General features: G+C 42.1%; 1 protein-coding gene across 1 annotated transcript in view; it reads right to left on the bottom strand.

Moving 5' to 3' along the window:
* Positions 1 to 20,511, bottom strand: part of LOC134227087 (uncharacterized) — a 51,604-nt gene that overhangs the window by 14,066 nt on the left and 17,027 nt on the right. The window contains exon 2 of the mRNA XM_062708330.1: positions 3,636 to 4,116. Within this exon, the coding sequence (XP_062564314.1) occupies positions 3,636 to 3,809 (174 nt within the window). The 5' untranslated portion in view covers positions 3,810 to 4,116. The remainder of the gene's footprint in view (positions 1 to 3,635; positions 4,117 to 20,511) is intronic.

Raw genomic sequence — 20,511 nt, 5'->3', positions numbered from 1 at the left:
ACGAAAGAATTTATAAAGAAATTTCTGGAGATATTTCTAGATTTATTTGAGAAGGATTTTTGACGAAATTTCATGAGGAATTTAGTAATGAATTGCAGGAGGAAATTCGGATGAATTACTTATATTTACGAGATATTTACGATGGAACTCCTGGAGGAATTTTTGAAGGTATGCCTGAAAGAACATCTGGATGACTAACCGAATTAATTCATAGGGGCATTTTTTACGAAAAAATGTGTGGAGGACTTTCCGAACAAGCTTTTGGATGAATTAATGAAATATCACCTGGATGAATACTGGAGAAATTTCCGGAGCAACTCCGGAAGTAAATTCCTAAGGAATTCTTGAGAATATCCGAAGAAGTATGATGATGGATCGAACTCAATCCCGATATTAATGGGTTCTTCTTTCCAAATTCCAGATTCAAAACAGATTTCAGACGGAATTCCCGGAAAAAATCCTAGAAGAATTCCCGAAGGGATTTCTTCAGATATTCTTGAAGGAATTCTTGCAAGAGTTTCTGAAGTAATTTCCGAATGAATTCCTGTAGAAATCCAAAAATTTATATGAAAATTCCAATAGGTATTTGCTTGAAAATTCCATTTGATTTTTTTTTCGTGGATTCCTTTAATAATTATTTAGGATTTCTTTCATAAAATCTCCCAAAAGGCCTTTGTAAATTTCTTCAGAAATTCCTTAAGTAAAACAATGTAATATTCTTTTCAAAATGCCTGCTAGAATTATTCCGGAAATTTTGTTAAAAGAATTCTTCCGAAAAATTATTGAAGGATGAAATAGGAAATCCTAAATAAATTTCCGGAGGAGTTTTTAACGGAAAATTAAAAGGATTTCCGGGAGGAATTTCGTAAGAAATTTTTAAAGATTTCTCAAAAGGTTTTCTAAATGAAATTTTCGAGTTTCTGAAGAGTTGCTAAAACAATCCGGATGAATGAGCGAAGGAGTTCCTACAAGAATTTTCGAAGGAACACCAAGAAATTCTTACTAGAGTTTCCGAAAGGATTTCTTGAGAAAGCACTGGCAGAAGTCTTAAAGCATATTCTGAAGACATTCCTAAAATAATTCGTAAAGGAATTTCAGAATGATTTTCGATGTTTTTTTTAAATAATTTAAATGGAATCCTTCAATTTGTTTTCAGATTTTTTTTCATTTTGTCGGAAATACTTTTCGAAATATCCTAGGAAATTCCTTTAAAAATTTCTTCGGAGATTCTTCTACATAGGGATTCCTTTACATGTTTATTAGGAATCACTTTGGAAGTTATTTTGTAAATTCCATTGAAAACTTGTTTGGAATTCCAACAGAAAACCTTTCAGGAAAATTCCTTTTTCTGCGGAAATTGAATTAGGAACTCTTTTAAATGTTTTTACGGAATTGCTTCAGCAATTACTTTAGGTTTTTGTCAAACAAATTCTTCCATTAATTCCCCAAGAAATCCCTTCCGAAACACTAGGAAGAATTTCTTGGAATTCCTTTGAAATTTCTCCTAGGATTTTATTCAGAACTTTATTCAGGAATTCTTTCAAAATTCCATTTAGGAATACCTTCGGCCATTCCTCAGAAAATGTAATTAGAAACTCAACACCTTTGGGTATTTATTTAGTGTTTCTCTCGCAAATTCCTCCAAAAATTTAATTACAAATTCTATTACAAATTATTTTGAAATTACTTCAAAAGTTCCTCGAGAAATTCCTCTGGAAATACCTTTAATATTTCCGGACTCGTCTAAGACGAGTTTAGGGTAACGGTACCAACAGTGGAGGTATTAGTAGAGCCACAAATGAAAATATTTTTTTTTAAATTGATAATTATTGAAAATTTAGAGCTTTATTATCTTAGTCAATAGATAAACTAATAAATTTACTAACAAAAATGAGATAGATATGATTTAACATGAACAATAACTAAATAGTGCTTGCACCACTATGGGTACACTGTTCCTTTAGTGGCGGTAAAAATTAATTTTGGTTCCCATAGTGGTGCTATCCATTGGTTTCTTATGAGACTCGCCACTATTGGTACAGTTGCACCACTATAGGTGCAAGGGAGTCAATTTTGTTAAGGAAAATCATTGTTTTCAATAGTTTTTCAAGTGAAATCTTAAGATAAGTTGCATTTAACAGGATATTTGAAGCAAGACGCATCAACTGAAACCATCGTAAAGTGTATAAATATGATAAATCTCATTAAAACCCCATTACCTCCACTATTGGTGCTACCTCCACTAAGGGTACGGTTACCCTAGTACTTTACATTTAATTCCACTAAGTTTTGTTATCTTTGCAGATACGTATTTCGACCTCAACTGCGAGGTCGTCTTCAGTGTCTTGTACTGTACTTGACTGCTTCAACTCCTCCGCCAAGTCGTGGTTCGTTATCTTGTTGGAGAATGTTCTTTAAACATTATGGTCTAGTTGTACAGCAATGTCGATGAGGGTTACCCGCTTCATCATTTTGTCATAGACCACAATATCTGGCCGATTGGCACGAAGTATCTCCGCAATTGCTGAATCTGGAAAATGTTTGTATATCGGTGACGCCTCTTCCTCCTACTGTACGTGGCAGGGTGACTCTCTCAATGGACGATTCTGGATGGCGCATGCGATGTTTGGTGAACGCCACTCGTATTGCTCGTGCTAACGCCTCCGAGTCAGTCTTGGTTCACTTCACTTCACTTCACCACTTAGTTATTACACACAACACGACAAATTTCAATTCATGTTTTTAATGTGTTTGTTCTGCCCAAAATTGGTCTAGTAGAAATTTAAATATAGCGACATAGGGAAACCGAATCATGGACAAAATATTACCGGAACCAGGTCCCTGCTAGGCAGCCATGTTTTCGATGCCAGAATCGAAACCAACGATCAATTTAATACGGAGGTGTAACCATTATCTTCGAAAATATGCCATAAAAATATGCATTAAATATCATGATATATATATATATATATTTTCCAAGTTCGTTTATTTGGTAGGCTCAGGCGTGTATAACACTTTACGGAGCCATGGTTCTTTGTGATATATACAATCAAAATCATTTTATTTTTCAGTTAGTAAGAGGGGGGTAGAAGCCAACGTACTCGTGGTGACTCGAGGTTAGTTTACAATGTTGAAGGATGGACGGGGCTAAGGATTTGGGATCAGGGAATTTCAGCTTCTATCATGATATTTTACTGAAATAAAATGCTTGGTGCTGATGAAAATTACTCCATAAATTGATTCACGGCAAATTTTCAAACTGACATGATATGCACTAAAAGTCGATCGAATGAATGCGTTTGCTGCTGTCAATTGAATAGATCGGGGCTACTCAATTGACATTTGACATTGTAATCAATTGAGATTTACGTATATGCTAAGTTCACAATTCTTGGCAGTTGAGATCTTTCAGATCACGAGTTGACATGATGGTTCACAAGAGTCCTCATTATTATTCCTAATTTCATGTTGTTGTAAGATTCCATCTACACATCTTTCAATATATCAGAGGATTTTATCAGGCACAATAAATATGCTAATCACAGTCATGTATCAATGAGTTTCATAATAGCGCCAGTGATTCTAATAATAATATACCAATCTACATACTCAATATGTCACTCCAATCCACTAACCTGTTGCTGGTGGATAAACACCGGCTTTTCCAGCCCCACTCTGGCAGTGGAATCCTTTTCGCGCGAAAAGTCTCTTTCGATAATCCGATCCCTCGCTAGGATCCGCTCCCGTTCTTCCAGGCGCCGTTCCAACCGCTCCGTCGTCAGTTCATTGAGATTCGGCAAGCTCCCCATTCTGCTCCGTGCGAACGGGTTGATGCACGTGCTTCACTAATTCTAGTTAATGCTGTCACTATACACTGCTGTATCCGCCACCGACCCACCGGGCTGAATGCACCCCCACCGAGAGATAGTCGCCGCGTGACACGAATATTATGGAAAGACCTGTTTTCTAAGAGGACGACTGATTTTTAACATCGACGGACGAAGTGTGTGGGTGTATTTGCCGTTGGCGATAAATTTTCCAATTTTCTTATGGGTCGTTGGCAGTTGTGGGTTCCGGATGGGTTTTCGTCGTTAAACTTCTCCTTGAAGGCTGATTCTAAAAGTTGAAGGTAAACAAGAAAATAAAACAATATTAGGGATGGGAATCTAAAACAGTAAAGATTTTTTTTGATAGCGACTTTTTCGAGTGATTGATTTCTACAAGACGCGAAGATTGATGGATAGATATGATGGAAAATTCTATCGCCTGCACTGAAAGTTCACCGTTGATGTGCTGATCATCGATTCATCATTTATTGAAATATAAGAAAAGATGTCCCAGAAGAATACCTTCCAAAGTTTCCAGACAAAGTTCTAGGGATAAGTGAACATTTTTTTCATGCACGTGATTCATTTTTTATCACTTTTAACTCCTCATCAAAGCATAGCCGACACATTTCAAATTCAGAAGTTTTCTGTCTGGAATATGAGTGGCTGTAGCCACCAACGTGATTTTCAGCTTTGAACGTGCCAACAATGTTCACATCAAAATCATGCAAGCAAACCCACGAAACTGTGGGTAAGATGGACTCGAGACATTAACGCAGGAAGACAGTTACCGTCGTCGGGAGTGACAATTGGTCTGGGGGTGAGCATGGGTCAGCGCCCTCACCGACAGTCTGATGGTAGGATAACAAAATCGTTCAAAAAGGTGTATTATAATCCAGTTTTCTTTCCCTCATATACATGAAACCTATTCTACAAGCATTCTATGTAGTTGATATGTAGCAGAAATTTATGTTTTTTATATATATAAAGAAATGTGTTTTAAAGTTTATATCAGCTCATATTATATTATATGAATTGAATTTAATTGAATTGAACTCCAAAATAAAGTTTTTCTTAACATCGTGGTTTTTAATCGCAGAACCACGATCTGGACGTTAATAGATTGTATCGCTCAAATGTTTAGTACCTAGTATTATGATATTAATCTCTCAAGAAATATATAGATCGCAGCAATAAACTAAATATCTTATTCCTTCAATTAAATCCATCTATCATCCTCGTATATAGTAACACCATCAAGCTGACCTTCAACATACTGATGTTGAACTTTCGAACAACGGCCTAGAACATGATATTTATCTAAAATTTCGCAGAGATATTATATTTAAATGAGATATCATAGTTAAATTTTACACTTATTCTACTACTGTGAGCCAATAACTCCAAACTAATAGCTTTGTGAACGCTGGCAACGATTTTAACTTCATGATTTTCGGATATCTGATCCAACGAGTAATTCCGCTATGAATACTAAGTCAGTGAATTCCAAAATAGACTTTAAGATAATATATTTTGCCTTCCAAACAACTTTGTAGCATACGATAGTTCTCCATATCTCTCAGATTTCATTAGAACTAGTTTAACTGGTAGTCTCAGGTATTCTAAAGCCGCCAAATGTATAGATATCGAACTAAATTCTTTTCAACCAAAATCAGGGCTCATCTTGGGATTTTCTGGATCATCAATCCTATTCTCGGCAGTCTCCCAGACGCATCTTGTGGAACTACAATCAATTTTTATCGGTCTTCCAAAGCAATCTTCCAGACGTGCTATATGATTTTCCACGCCACAAACCACACTCCAGTGGTGTTCCAGACGCGCTTTGTGATTTTCCAAACCACAATCCGTTTTTCAGCGGTCGTCCCGACTCCCAACGCGCTTTGTGATTTGTCAAACCACAATCCGATTTCCAGCCGTCGTAACGACACGCTTTGTGATTTTCCAAACCACGATCCATTTCCCAGCAGTCTTCCAGGCGCGCTTTGTGATTTTTCAAACCACAACCAATTTTCCAGCGGTCTTCCAGATGCGCTTTGTGATTTTCCAAACCACAATCCGTTTTTCAGCGGTCGTCCCGACTCCCGACGCACTTTGAGGTTTTTCAAACAACAATCCGTTTTTCAGCGGCGATTTTTCAAACCACAATCCGTTTTGGAGCTGTCGTTACAACACGCTTTGTGATTCTCCAATCAATTTTCCAGCGGTCTTCCAGGCGCGCTTTGTGATTTTCCAAATCACAATTAATTTTTCAGCGGTCGTCCCGACGTGCTTTGTGATGTTCCAAACCACAATCCGTTTTTCAGCGGTCTTCCAGACGCGCTTTGTAATTTTCTAAACCACAATCCGTTTTTCCAGCGGTCGTCCCGCGCTTTGTAGTAATACGTGGTAATACAAACCACCTTACCTTGTGATTTTTTAAACCGTCGAATATTTTAATAATCAGCACATTTATGAATACATCTCATCTTTTGAAATCAGCGTCAGGATCAAAAAAATAACCTGGCAGGATCGCCAAAATGTGTGGTCCCAAATGGCCGGAGCGCAATGCGATGACGCAGCTCTCCGTGGGTGCATGTGCACGTCACGCAGTCCTGCCGAGAAGAGGCCGAGTTATGGCTTGCTACATACTCATGCATTGGCGGGCATAGAAAGCTTTCAATTAATAACTGAGGAAATGTTTTTGCAATACAATGGAATCTTCAGATTAATCTATTATTTACACCTAGTCTGAGTTCGTGGAGGTCAACCAAATTGTAAAGAGTACGTGGAAAAGAAAAGTGCACGGAAGAATATAAGTGTATGGTTAGTAAAAACGTGTTGTGTTTACCATGTGCCACCATTGTTAAAATGATAATTCATTTCTGTGATAGGCATATAATTACCAAGCCTCGTTATAAGCGCAGGAAACGTACTTGTTAATATGAATCTAAGAGGAAAAGGTAATTTTTGTAAAAACGCTTGGTGGAACAAGTGGTGGCTGTATTTCTCAGCATCAATCCCCGGACGGCAAGAACAGGGCTGGTTCAGACCATCTGAATTCCGCCATCTTGGGCATTGTTCCCGGTGTCGCCGTGTGCGCGGCCATTTCGTCGATCAGTGTGTAAGCCCGTCCCCCGTGCGGCCCCCACAGCAACCCAATAGGCCGTTGGCTACTTCGGAACCTATAGTGTCTATAGTTAACACCTATGAGGAAGCACCCGAGCAAGAAAACTCTCATGTCGCGTGTCACTATGGCAAACATGGCATTCACGGACGCGTGAACGGCCCATCGTTTCAACTGTGCACAGGTTAGAACTTACGCCCCTAAGAACCCATTTTATACTTACTAATCACTACGCTAAGAATTAAAACCACTAGAGCATGGAATCCAGTAGCATTGCGAGCAAAGGGATAGGATTGTCAATCCGGAGATGGCGAGTTCGATTATCGGTCCGGTTTAGGATGTTTTCGGGTTGGAAACATTCTCGACTCCCTGGGCATAGTGTATCCATTGTACTTGCCACACAAGATACATACTCATGCAATGGCGGGCATAGAAAAGCTTTCAATTAATAACTGAGAAAATGTTAATAGAATACTAAGTTGAAAAGCCAATGAAGAAGAAGAAGAAGAAGAAGAAGAAGAAGAAGAAGAATAAGAAGAAGAAGAAGAAGAAGAAGAAGAAGAAGAAGACGAAGAAAAGGAGATAAAGAAGAAGAAGAAAAAAAGAAGATAAAGAAGAAGAATAATATGTAAATGATCAGGTCAGCGTTTCTATACGAAGAAGGGGCAAGGTAGACTGCTTTCTATGCGTGGGAGGTTAGAATAAGTTATTTAAATGAATTTGAGCACGAAGTCGTTTTATATTTATATAAATACAAATCAGTTATTCGGTTTTGAGTACGTTACCACGTTACTACCAGCCGGGAGAGGTCTTTCATGCTCCGTCTACATGGCGCTTGAAGTTAGTAACCAATCATGTATACAAAATGTGTGGCCCAGTTCTGCCGAACGAGCTATCCGTCACGGGGTGTGCTGTCTTATCGCGCGTGCTACTCCGTTCGTTGTCCCACGAGGAAAGAGGCAAAGTCATAGCCTGCTATTTACTAGTCGGTGTTGGCAACCGAACCGTTATGCGATATTTGCATATCTGTCATCAATGCACTCTAAAAGTCGATTGCCCAATTCCTAATATATCTCACCGATCTCACCCTCACACAAAACACCTGACCCGTTATATGTCTTATAATCGCAAAGTTGACGTAGGGCTTATGTATAAGCCTCCCGGGGTCCAGAGCTAAATGCACTCGCATTTTCAAAGGTACACCATACAAAACGGAAGCCATACACCATACAACGCACAACACTATCATTTTTTCAGGCCTTGCAAACCATCCCATCATTCGATCTTTTGAGCAAAGATACTGATATTGATCTTACTTATCTATCCTCTCAGTAAACAAAGTGCAATGTTCGTCATGGAGAAACATTTTTTTACAGCTTTTGTTGTAGCAACACCTTCGCAACGCGAATAAACCCCGAGCCGCGCTGGCTATCCGGATCATAATCAAAAAGCTATCTTTCCAGAGTGCTTTTTGATTAGTGATAATATCTTTGGATAAGCAAAGATAATATCCTGTTACTATTTATTTATTCAGACTAAGGCCGAAGTGGCCTGTGCGGTATATAAGAGTCTTCTCCTTTCGGCTCGGTCCATGACTACACGTCGCCAACCACGCAGTCTACGGAGGGTCCGCAAGTCATCTTCCACCTGATCGATCCACCTTGCCCGCTGTGCACCTCGCCTTCTTGTGCCCGTCGGATCGTTGTCGAGAACCATTTTCACCGGGTTACTGTCCGACATTCTGGCTATGTGCCCGGCCCACCGCAGTCGTCCGATTTTCGCGGTGTGAACGATGGAAGGTTCTCCCAACAGCTGATGCAACTCGTGGTTCATTCGCCTCCTTCACGTACCGTCCGCCATCTGCACCCCACCATAGATGGTACGCAGCACTTTCCTTTCGAAAACTCCCAGTGCGCATTGGTCCTCCACGAGCATCGTCCAGGTGTCGTATTCGTAGAGGACTACCGGTCTAATGAGCGTTTTGTAGATTGTCAGTTTGGTACGGAGGCGAACTCTATTCGATCGTAGCGTCTTGCGGAGTCCAAAGTACGTACGATTTCCAGCCACTATGCGTCTCCGAATTTCTCTGCTGGTATCGTTATCGGCAGTCACCAGTGACCCAAGTACACAAATTCTTCTACCACCTCGATTTCGTCACCACCGATGCAAACTCGCGGTGGGTAGTTCACATTGTCTTCTCTTGAACCTCTTCCTATCATGTACTTTGTCTTCGACGTGTTAATGACTAGTCCGATCCGCTTGGCTTCCCTCTTCAGTCAGATGTAGGCTTCCTCCATCTTCTCAAAGTTACGTGCCATAATATCTATGTCGTCGGCGAAGCCAAATAGCTGGACGGACTTATTGAAAATTGTACCACTCGTGTTAATCCCTGCTCTTCGTATTATCCCTTCCAAAGCGATGTTGAATAGCAGACACGAAAGACCATCACCTTGCCGTAACCCTCTGCGCGTTTCGAAGGGACTCGAGAATGCCCCTGAAACTCGAACTACGCACATCACCCGATCCATCGTCGCTTTGATCAACCGTGCCAGTTTATCCGGAAATCCGTGTTCGTGCATTAGCTGCCATAGCTGGTCTCGATCGATTGTATCATATGCGGCTTTGAAGTCGATGAATAGATGATGTGTGGGCACGTTGTATTCGCGGCATTTCTGCAGTACTTGGCGAATGGCGAACACCTGGTCTGTGGGGGGAGCGTTCGCCCAAAAAACCCGCCTGATACTGCCCCACGAACTCCCACGAACAATTGGTGCTAATCGGCGGCATAAAATTTGGGAGAGTACCTTGTACGCGGCATTCAGCAATGTGATTGCGCGGTAGTTGCTACAATCCAGCTTATCGCCCTTTTTGTAGATGGGACACACGACACCTTCCATCCACTCCTGCGGCAAAACTTCCTCCTCCCAAATCTTGGTAATGACCCAGTGCAGCGCTCTAGCCAGTGCCTCACCACCGTGTTTAAATAGCTCTCCTGGTAGTTGGTCAACTCCAGGGGCTTTGTTGTTCTTCAGCCGGCCAATATCCTCCTGGATTTCCTGGAGATCCGGAGCCGGTAAAATTATGTCCTGCGCGTGTTCTCCCAGGTCCATCACCATACCGCCATCTTAATCTGCCACATCCCAAGCAGCACAAGTCTAATGAAACTGGTTACAGCAACATAATTATGACTAAATCTGGTCACACATAAGCTATTGTGATATATGTACAACATGTGTGCTGCTCGGGATCGCCATTCAGGTGTTCTTCGTAGTGCTGCCGCCACCTTTGGATCACCTCACGCTCGTTCGTAAGAAGGTTCCCGTTTATGTCCTTACACATATCAGGCTGTGGCACGTGGCCCTTACGTGAACGGTTCAACTTCTCATAGAACTTTCGTGTGTTATTAGCGTGGTACAGTTGCTCCGTTTCTTCACGGTTTCGATCTTCCTGCTGGCGCTTTTTCCTCAGGAAAATCGAGTTTTGTCTGTTCCGCGCCTGTTTATATCGTGCCTCGTTCGCCCTCGTGCGGTGTTGCAGCAATCTCGCCCATGCTGCATTCTTCTCTTCTACTAACTGCTCACATTCGCCGTCATACCAGTCGTTTCTCTGATCCGGGGGCACCGTGCCAAGTGCAGCGGTTGCGGTGCTTCCAATGGCGGATCGAATATCTCTCCAGCCATCTTCAAGAGACGCTGCGCCTAGCTGCTCTTCCGTTGGGAGTGCCACTTCCAGCTGCTGCGCGTATTCTTGGGCTAGTCTACTGTCTTGTAGCCGCCCAATGTTAAGCCACGGCGTCCGACTTCGACGCGTGTTGTACACCGTCGAGAGTTTTGAGCGTAGGCATACTGCAACGAGGTAGTGGTCGGATTCAATATTCGCACTGCGGTAAGTGCGGACGTTCGTGATGTCGGAGAAGAGTTTACCGTCGATTAGAACGTGGTCGATTTGGTTTTATGTTTCTTGGTTAGGTGATCTCCATGTGGCTTTGTGGATATTTTTTGCGGGGAAAGAAGGTGCTTCGGACTACAATTCCGCGGGAGGCTGCGAAGTTTATGCAACGTTGGCCGTTGTCATTCGATACGGTGTGCAGACTATCCGGTCCGATGACCGGTCTATACATTTCCTCCCTTCCTACCTGTGCGTTCATGTCACCGATGACGATTTTGACGTCCCGCAGTGGGCATCCATCGTATGTCTGCTCCAGCTGTGCGTAGAACGCTTCTTTCTCGTCATCGGGTCTCCCTTCGTGTGGGCAGTGCACATTGATGATGCTATAGTTGAAGAAACGGCCTTTAATCCTCAGCTTGCACATCCTTGCGTTGATTGGCTGCCACCCAATCACACGATGGCGCATCTTACCCAGTACTATGAAGCCGGTTCCCAGCTCGTTGGTGGTGCCACAGCTTTGGTAGAAGGTAGCCGCTCGATGCCCGCTTTTCCACACTTTCTGTCATGTCCAGCAAATCTCCTGCAGCGCCACGACGTCGAAGTTGCGGGAATGTAATTCATCGTAGATCATCCTGTCGCAACCTGCGAAACCTAGCGACTTGCAGTTCCATGTTCCAAGCTTCCAATCGTGATCCTTTATTCGTCGCCTAGGTCTTTGCCGAATATATCGAGTCGCATTATCTCTTATATTGTTCGTAATGATTGGTTTTCCAGGCGGCTTATTGGGCCTGCGCAAACCTCCTGTCTCGTCGGAGGGCCGTCGTGTCAGGGCTGTTTAGCGTCCCACCTAACATCAGGACTTGGGCTTGTGCGCTTTGAGCGGCACACGGTCGCTTTGGTGGGGCCTACTTGCGGATACATGCAGCTTTTTATAGAGGTTTAACAGGGCCCACTGTCAAACCCCACCACATCCTAGGCAAGCCCCACAACTCGCAGATGGCCTGGGGAGGGATCGTCAAGCCCTTGGAATAATGATAAAATCCTGTGCTCAGATGATATTGCAAGGCCTGCATTTTTTTTATTTCAGCTTTGCTGCGTCGCAGCATGCGTTGAATAATAAGAACGACAGTTGTGCGTGGCTTTCGTTTTGTATGGCGTGCCCTTGAAAACGTGTGTGCATTTAGTTTTGGGTTACGGGAGGCTTGTGCTTAACATGCCAATGTTTCCAAGGTTTTTTTAATATTTGAGTTGTGTAATTTATGCTAAGAGCCTATTCATACTACATGCTCACCACTTTCACAAGACAAATACTTCCTGATTCCAAACATCACACATCGAATTTTCTAATCAAATGTTCTCATAAGATTAGTCTCTTTAAAAAAACGAATCTTTTGTCTCAGTGGTTGAAAATAAAACTCCACTTTTTTGGTAACATGAGCGTTGTCGTTCGCTGACACCCCATCCACACCTGGATCGTTGAAAAATCACATTGGCGAATAATAGTTAAGGTAATTATACAATGAAGCCAGAATTCGGCCATTTTGTAAACCACGTGCTTTTCCAATATTTTTTTCAAGAGCACGAGATGAAAGAACCATAACGCGTATAGGGCTGAAATAATGGTAGAATGTTTGCTTAGTTATGCTGAACAATCATAATTAGAGTTTCGGCACTGTACGAAAACTATTACGCCAGATTTGGGCTTTTGGAGATGTATGTAGATAGACGTGTGGTGAATTTGAAATTCACCACGGACTTCATTGTATAATTTCAATTTCAGGGGCAGCAGGGACTATGTCCAAGGGCTTGACGATCCCTCCCCAGGCCATCTGCGAGTTGTGGCGCCTGCCTAGGATATGGTGGGGTTTGACAGTGGGATCTGTTAAACCTCTATAAAAAGCTGCATGTATCCGCAAGTAGGCTCCGCCAAAGCGACCGTGTGCCGCTCGAAGCGCACAAGCCCAAGTCCTGGTGTTAGGTGGGACGCTAAACAGCCCTGACACGACGGCCCTCCGACGAGACAGGAGGTTTGCGCAGGCCCAATAAGCCGCCTTTAAAAACAACTATTACGAACGACATAGAAGATAATACGACTCGATACAATCGGCAACGACCTAGGCGACGAATAAAGGATCACGATTGGAAGCTTGGAACATGGAACTGCAAGTCGCTAGGCTTCGCAGGTTGCGACAGGATAATCTACGACGAATTACATCCCCGCAACTTCGATGTCGTAGCGCTGCAGGAAATCTGCTGGACAGGACAGAAAGTGTGGAAAAGCGGGCATCGAGCGGCTACCTTCTACCAAAGCTGTGGCACCACCAATGAGCTGGGGAACCAGCTTCATAGTGCTGGGAAAGATGCGCCAACGCGTGATTGGGTGGCAGCCAATCAACGCAAGGATGTGCAAGCTGAGGATAAAAGGCCGTTTCTTCAACTATAGCATCATCAACGTGCACTGCCCACAGGAGATCCGACGACGAGAAAGAAGCGTTCTATGCGCAGCTGGAGCAGACATACGATGGATGCCCACTGCGGGACGTCAAAATCGTCATCGGTGACATGAACGCTCAGGTAGGAAGGGAGGAAATGTATAGACCGGTCATCGGACCGGATAGTCTGCATACCGTATCGAACGACAACGGCTAACGATGCATAAACTTTGCAGCCACCCGCGGAATGGTAGTCCGAAGCACTTTCTTCCCCCGCAAGAATATCCACAAGGCCACATGGAAATCACCTAATCAAGTAACGGAAAACCAAATCGACCACGTTCTAATCGACGGTAAATTCTTCTCCGACATCACGAACGTACGCACTTACCGCAGTGCGAATATTGAATCCGACCACTTGCAGTATGTCTGCGCTCAAAACTCTCGACGGTGATCAACACGCGTCCCAAGCAACACCTCTTGTTTCTCAGTGAGTAACAACAACTGTGGTGTGACTTACTACAGGTCTGACTTATGCACAACGCGTTGTATTTGGAACTCCTTTGTGACACAAAAAGCGCAAGAGGTGGAGTCTATTTGCAACATCTTGCGGCTACAATGAAAATAAAAACACAAAAACCAACCGGGAATCGAACCATGGACCTTGAGATTTGCAACCTTCTACTATAACCATAACACCACCTGCTACAAGTGCACTACATAAACAAGAAAGTCATTTGTAACTTCATTGTACCTTATACGGAACATGCAGGGGACTGTCAAAAATAAAATACTGCTCAGCTGAGCTCAAAGTGTTTTGCAACATATCAGAAACATTGTCGAAACAGCAATGAACCGAAGTGTTAATAATTCTGCAACTTATCTGTTTTGTTTCTGATATGAAACACATCGAATTTTAAACCACCCAATAAGTTAGATGGGTAGAATATTGCGACGCCACTTAAACGGAAATGAAACATTGTGATTTTCTGAAACTGGGAAGTGGCTTTAATGTGACTCGTTGTATTACCAGTGCCTTCAATGCAATTTATTAGGAACAAACACCTATTTGAAAGATGTTGCGGGTGCTGCTTGTGGTCGGAGTCGTCCGCCGCGGTTAAACATTGGGCGGCTGCAAGACGGTAGACTAGCCCAAGACTACGCGCAGCAGCTGGAAGCGGCACTCCCAACGGAAGAGCAGCTAGGCGCAGCATCTCTTGAAGATGGCTGGAGAGATATTCGATCCGCCATTGGAAGCACCGCAACCGCCGCACTAGGCACGGTGGTTCCGGATCAGAGAAACGACTGGTATGACGGCGAATGTGAGCAGTTAGTTGAGGAGAAGAATGCAGCATGGGCGAGATTGCTGCAACGCCGCACGAGGGCGAACGAGGCACGATACAAACGGGCGCGGAACAGACAAAACTCGATTTTCCGGAGGAAAAGCGCCAGCAGGAAGATCGAGACCGTGAAGAGACGGAGCAACTGTACCGCGCTAATAACGCACGAAAGTTCTATGAGAAGTTGAACCGTTCACGTAAGGGCCACGTGCCACAGCCCGATATGTGCAAGGACATAAACGGGAACCTTCTTACAAACGAGCGTGAGGTGATCCAAAGGTGGCGGCAGCACTACGAAGAGCACCTGAATGGCGTTATGGCAGACAACGGTGGCGGTATGGTAATGAATCTAGGAGCACGCGCGCAGGACATGCGACTTCCGGCTCCGAATCTCCAGGAAATCCAGGAGGAGATTGGCCGGCTGAAAAACAACAAAGTCCTTGGAGTTGACCAACTACCAGGAGAGCTGTTTAAACACGGTGGTGAAGCACTGGCTAGAGCGCTGCACTGGGTGATTACCAAGGATTGGGAGGATGAGGTTCTGCCGCAGGAGTGGATGGAAGGTGTCGTGTGTCCCATCTACAAAAAGGGCGATAAGCTGGATTGTAGCAACTACCGCGCAATCACATACGCTGAACGCCGCCTACAAGGTACTCTCCCAAATTTTATGCCGCCGACTAACACCAATTGCAAGAGAGTTCGTGGGGCAGTACCAGGCGGGATTTATGGGTGAACGCTCTACCACAGACCAGGTGTTCGCCATACGTCAGGTATTGCAGAAATGCCGCGAATACAACGTGCCCACACATCATCTCTTTATCGACTTCAAAGCCGCATATGATACAATCGATCGGGACCAGCTATGGCAGCTAATGCACGAAAACGGATTTCCGGATAAACTGATACGGTTGATCAAGGCGACGATGGATCGGGTGATGTGCGTAGTTCGAGTTTCAGGGGCATTCTCGAGTCCCTTCGAAACGCGTAGATGGTTACGGCAAGGTGAGGGTCTTTCGTGTCTGCTATTCAACATCGCTTTGGAGGGAGTAATACGAAGAGCAGGGATTGACACGAGTGGTACGATTTTCACGAAGTCCGTCCAGTTATTTGGTTTCGCCGACGACATTGATATCATGGCACGTAACTTTGAGAGGATGGAGGAAGCCTACATCAGACTGAAAAGCGAAGCTAATCGGATTGGACTAGTCATCAACACGTCGAAGACGAAGTACATGATAGGAAGAGGCTCAAGAGAGGTCAATGTAAGCCATCCACCACGAGTTTCTATCGGTGGTGACGAAATCGAGGTGGTTGAAGAATTCGTGTACTTGGGCTCACTGGTGACCGCCGATAACGATACCAGCAGAGAAATTCGGAGGCGCATAGTGGCTGGAAATCGTACGTACTTTGGGCTCCGTAAGACGCTCCGATCGAACAGAGTTCGCCGCCGTACCAAACTGACTATCTATAAAATGCTTATAAGACCGGTAGTTCTCTACGGATACGAGACCTGGACGATGCTCCTGGAGGACCAACGCGCACTGGGAGATTTTGAAAGGAAAGTGTTGCGTACCATCTACGGTTGAGTGCAGATGGCGGACGGTAAGTGGAGGAGGCGAATGAACCACGAGTTGCATCAGCTGTTGGGAGAACCATCCATCGTTCACACCGCGAAAAACGGAAGACTGCGGTGGGCCGGGCACGTAGCCAGAATGTCGGACAGTAATCCGGTGAAAATGGTTCTCGACAATGATCCGACGGGAACAAGAAGGCGAGGTGCACAGCGGGCAAGGTGGATCGATCAGGTGGAGGACGATTTGCGGACCCTCCGCAGACTGCGTGGTTGGCAACGTGCAGCCATGGACCGAGCTGAATGGAGAAGACTTTTATGTGCAGCACAGGCCACTCCGGCCTTAGTCTGATAATAAATAAATAAAATTCATTGTATAATCACCTTAATAACTTTTCACGATATTTTTGAAGAACGAAATACAGAATTTATTAGTTTTCTATGTTAATTAATTACGTTATTAATTACAAATTACGTGAAGAAATAGTTTAAAAAAAATAAAATTCAAGAAAATAAAGACAAACAAAATAAGTTAGCAAATAATGAACACTAACAAATGATTCCCTTTTTATGATAATTTTTCTAAATTGTTCACGAGAAATTGAAAACCAATAAAATCTTTAATATTTTCTGAATTACAACTTACTTTATTCCGCTTGTTTGCAGCTGCTGCTGTTGACGCCATTATCATTGATGAGCGTTATTGGATAATTATTATCTGACGACAACTGTTGTTCTTGACTATGTATATGATCGTAAAAAAACTACAAGAATTGGGCACCCTAAATAATATTCGAAAATATCGTAATTTAAATAAAGCCCGTACCCTTAACGCTGGGTAGACACCGTTATGTGGTTTGTTATGGAGTAAGATCTACCACGGTGACTTTGCCAGCTACAGGAACATTCTGACCCAACGAATACCTTCCTTATATCCAACTCCGTGGTACTTATAAGGGTGTCGTTGAGTTGAGAGCCTCTTTTAACCCTTAAATGTGAAATGTTGTTTTAAACCAACAAACTGAAAATACGTTTATTTAGAATGAATTCAATGGTTATTTACGTTAAATATAATCTCGGCGATTTCTTAAAAAAATTGCCTTGCGCCTTAAGGGGTTAAGTGTCACGTCACATCAACATTTCCTTCCCCTCTCCTGGTTGCGATACAGTTGAGCGTAGTCAGGAGTAGTAATCCTCCTCACGCTTTTGTAATCCAGATCCAGACAATTTTTAATATGAACTCATAAGACAGGATTCCCATTTGAATGCAACTTATTGGTTGGGAAAATGTGCCAAAAAATGTCTAGACTATTTACGCACTTTTTGTACAAAAAATAGTATTAAGGTCAATATTTCTGAACCCAAAGTTTGATCTAGTCAATGCCTTACGAAATTTATGGATTATACCTTAAAGGGGGATATTCTGCAAGTTAGATTCCTTTAAAAACCCTCAAATTGTAAGGACATCGGTGCTGATGACGCATTTTAACTTGTTTTACACATGGTTCTCAATGGCAATTGTACTAGAACGAAGTGTTTTATCACAACGTCGGTGGGGAGAATATTTTTCTGCTCTTTTTTCGTATTTCTATTAGGTGACGAGCATTTTTTCATGTCATTTTGTGATTGAAAAAGCCTTATGCTTCTCGTCTATCGTCTTTAATAATCAATTGAGAGCGAAATCCGCAATCCTTGTTATGCACCCGAACACGTCGTTCTATGGTGGCGCGGTTACGTTTTACTGTTTCAACAGTTTTGGAACCACAATGGATTTATATAATGGTAAATTTGAAGATTTTGTCTTAAATGCAACAGCTTAATTGACAGACGATTTAATAATTGCATGGAAGAAAAAGAGAGGAAACGGACTACCATGGAAAAGTTATTGAAGCAAGAAGTTTGTGGATATGTTCTAGAGAAAATAATTGATTCATGGAATTAAGATTGAATATATAGAACACCCCTACTTCAGTCATTCCCATTCCAGCTACGTTCATGTTTCTTCAAATAATCCTATTTTGTATGAATATAATAGTAAAATATTCCAATTCCAATTTTAATATACAATATAATAATATTCCAATTTTAATATACAAAACAACCCCCTTTTCAACCCCTCCCACACCCTAGATACGTCCCATGTGGTTAAAATAATCGTATTGTATACTATAACATTGAAATTAAAAAATTAAAATAAAAAAAAATCTCAGAAAAAAATACTCCGGATAATCGAGTCTAAAATTCCGGATAATCGAACCCCGGATAATCGAGTCCCCGGATAATCGAGTCTCCGGATAATCGAGTCCGACCTGTATAGTGTTTCTGATATGCATCAGTATGGAAAACTATTTAATTTTCTAAAAATCGCCAAAAATTACAGATAAACTTTTATCAGATGAAATCTTCCTCAGCGTTATTTACATTACTTGTTGATTAATTGAAAACTAGGTGCATTTCATTTCATTAAAAACATTTTTCATTCGAGGAACATGGCATATTTGCGATAGAATTTTCCAGTGTTACTGTTATGCGGTCACTTTGCACAATGTTACAAAACAACTTGGTAGTTTTTTCGGGTTTTCTAGAACAAACTTTAAGATTTCACTTAGTCAGCTTAAAGAACTAACAATTTGTAGACGATTCCTAAGCTTAACTCAAAATCGACAAGAATGCAAATGTTACAAATATGCGATCATGGTCAGTGCACCTACCATGATTTCTGATAGCAATCCGGACAGAGATTTCAAAATAAACTTGAGTATAACTTACACTGTAAAATATTCTTAATTTATAAAAATAAATTATGGAGCATTGTAAGTTATACATCATAGGGTGAACAGTGAACACTAGCACCCTATGATGTATAACTTACAATGCTCCATAATTTATTTTTATAAATTAAGAATATTTTACAGTGTACGGTTATTTGTTACCGAACTTTCCACAGCTGAGTAGCCAAACGCTAAGCAACTGCTCATGGCGCCCGAATCATGGTGAAAAACATCAGACAATTTGTTATGTCTATCTGTATGTCCGTGGGTGCATTAACAACCTGTGTCTATCAACATCGCTGTTTGTTCCGTTCGCTTGGTTCGCTTCGTAACAGGTCAAAAATCTATGCATCCCAGGGCTCCCCAAGAGTATGATTTCCTTTTTTTACCGTTGCGTTCTTTGCCTGTAGCTGGCTGTTGCTATACGAAACAATTTCCTCCGAAAAAAAAATAAATTAACGAATCGAAGAGCAGTGAGAAAATTGCTCGACAGTGGGATGGGACCGGGGTTGAATACGAGCTGTCGTTGATTTAATATTTAGATTAAAAGAACAGCGACGAAGAGTATATGCCAAAAATAATACAGCTCACGATGCTAAATGATGAGGCTCGATGTATTAAACGATTCCACGAACCATAAAACGCTAATAGATTCGCGATGCTGTTATGATAAAATTGATAATTAATCTAATCAGTCTGCTTAATTAAAATGACATCTTCCACTTGCACTTCTCACCAAAGTTATCGTCAATTACATACTTACTTGTGAATCACAATATAGTGGGAGCCACCCCAATGGCATTATGTGTTTGCTTAGTTCGCGAGGGGTTTAATGCACAGATAATGCTACCAGCTTACAATCAATTTCAGATCGATTTAGCTTTGTTTAACTTTCGACTCGTGACAACATTTTAGGACTTACTGTAGTACTGTAGACTGTAATATTTAGCTTGATTAATTGATCATAATCATTTCACATATTGCACAACAGCAGAGCTGTTCTGTAATTATTCACAGGTTTCTGTGAATTGAATTGTTCCATTGTCAGCTGTCGAAATATCGGAAAATTTAGTTTTTTTTACCAAAAAGGAACGCCGCGTCAAAGTTTAAGGGAAACTGGATATAGACTTGATCTCCTTTTTTCATTACCGATATAAAAGCAAAAATAAATAAATTCATGCAGTTTTCGCACGAACTCTCTAAGAAGCACATATTAATTATGTTGTTATTGAATTAGGGCTAGTTGGTACTCATGATTAAGCCTCACCTAATGGTTTCCCAGAGGTAAGGTTCGATGTTTAGAGAAAATTTTAAAAGTTGCTCTCTAAATGTACTTCAGTTTTCGTAGTTCGGTTGAAAACCAATTAGGGTGCGATCCTCTCTGTGATCTTTTGGTACGTGCCGGTCAATAACGTACGCCAAGATGTTCGATGCTCTAACACTCGAGCGGAGCTTTCAACGTTGTTGGAAGCAAGATGAATACACCACTAGGTGTTCCAATTTGCCAAATTCACGATTCAGCCATCTTGGATTTTAGTATGGAAGAGCCAGCCGGTTTG

Source organism: Armigeres subalbatus, chromosome 3, assembly GCF_024139115.2.
Source record: "Armigeres subalbatus isolate Guangzhou_Male chromosome 3, GZ_Asu_2, whole genome shotgun sequence".
Lineage (NCBI taxonomy): Eukaryota > Metazoa > Arthropoda > Insecta > Diptera > Culicidae > Armigeres > Armigeres subalbatus.
This window is presented reverse-complemented; position numbering and strand designations above follow the sequence as displayed.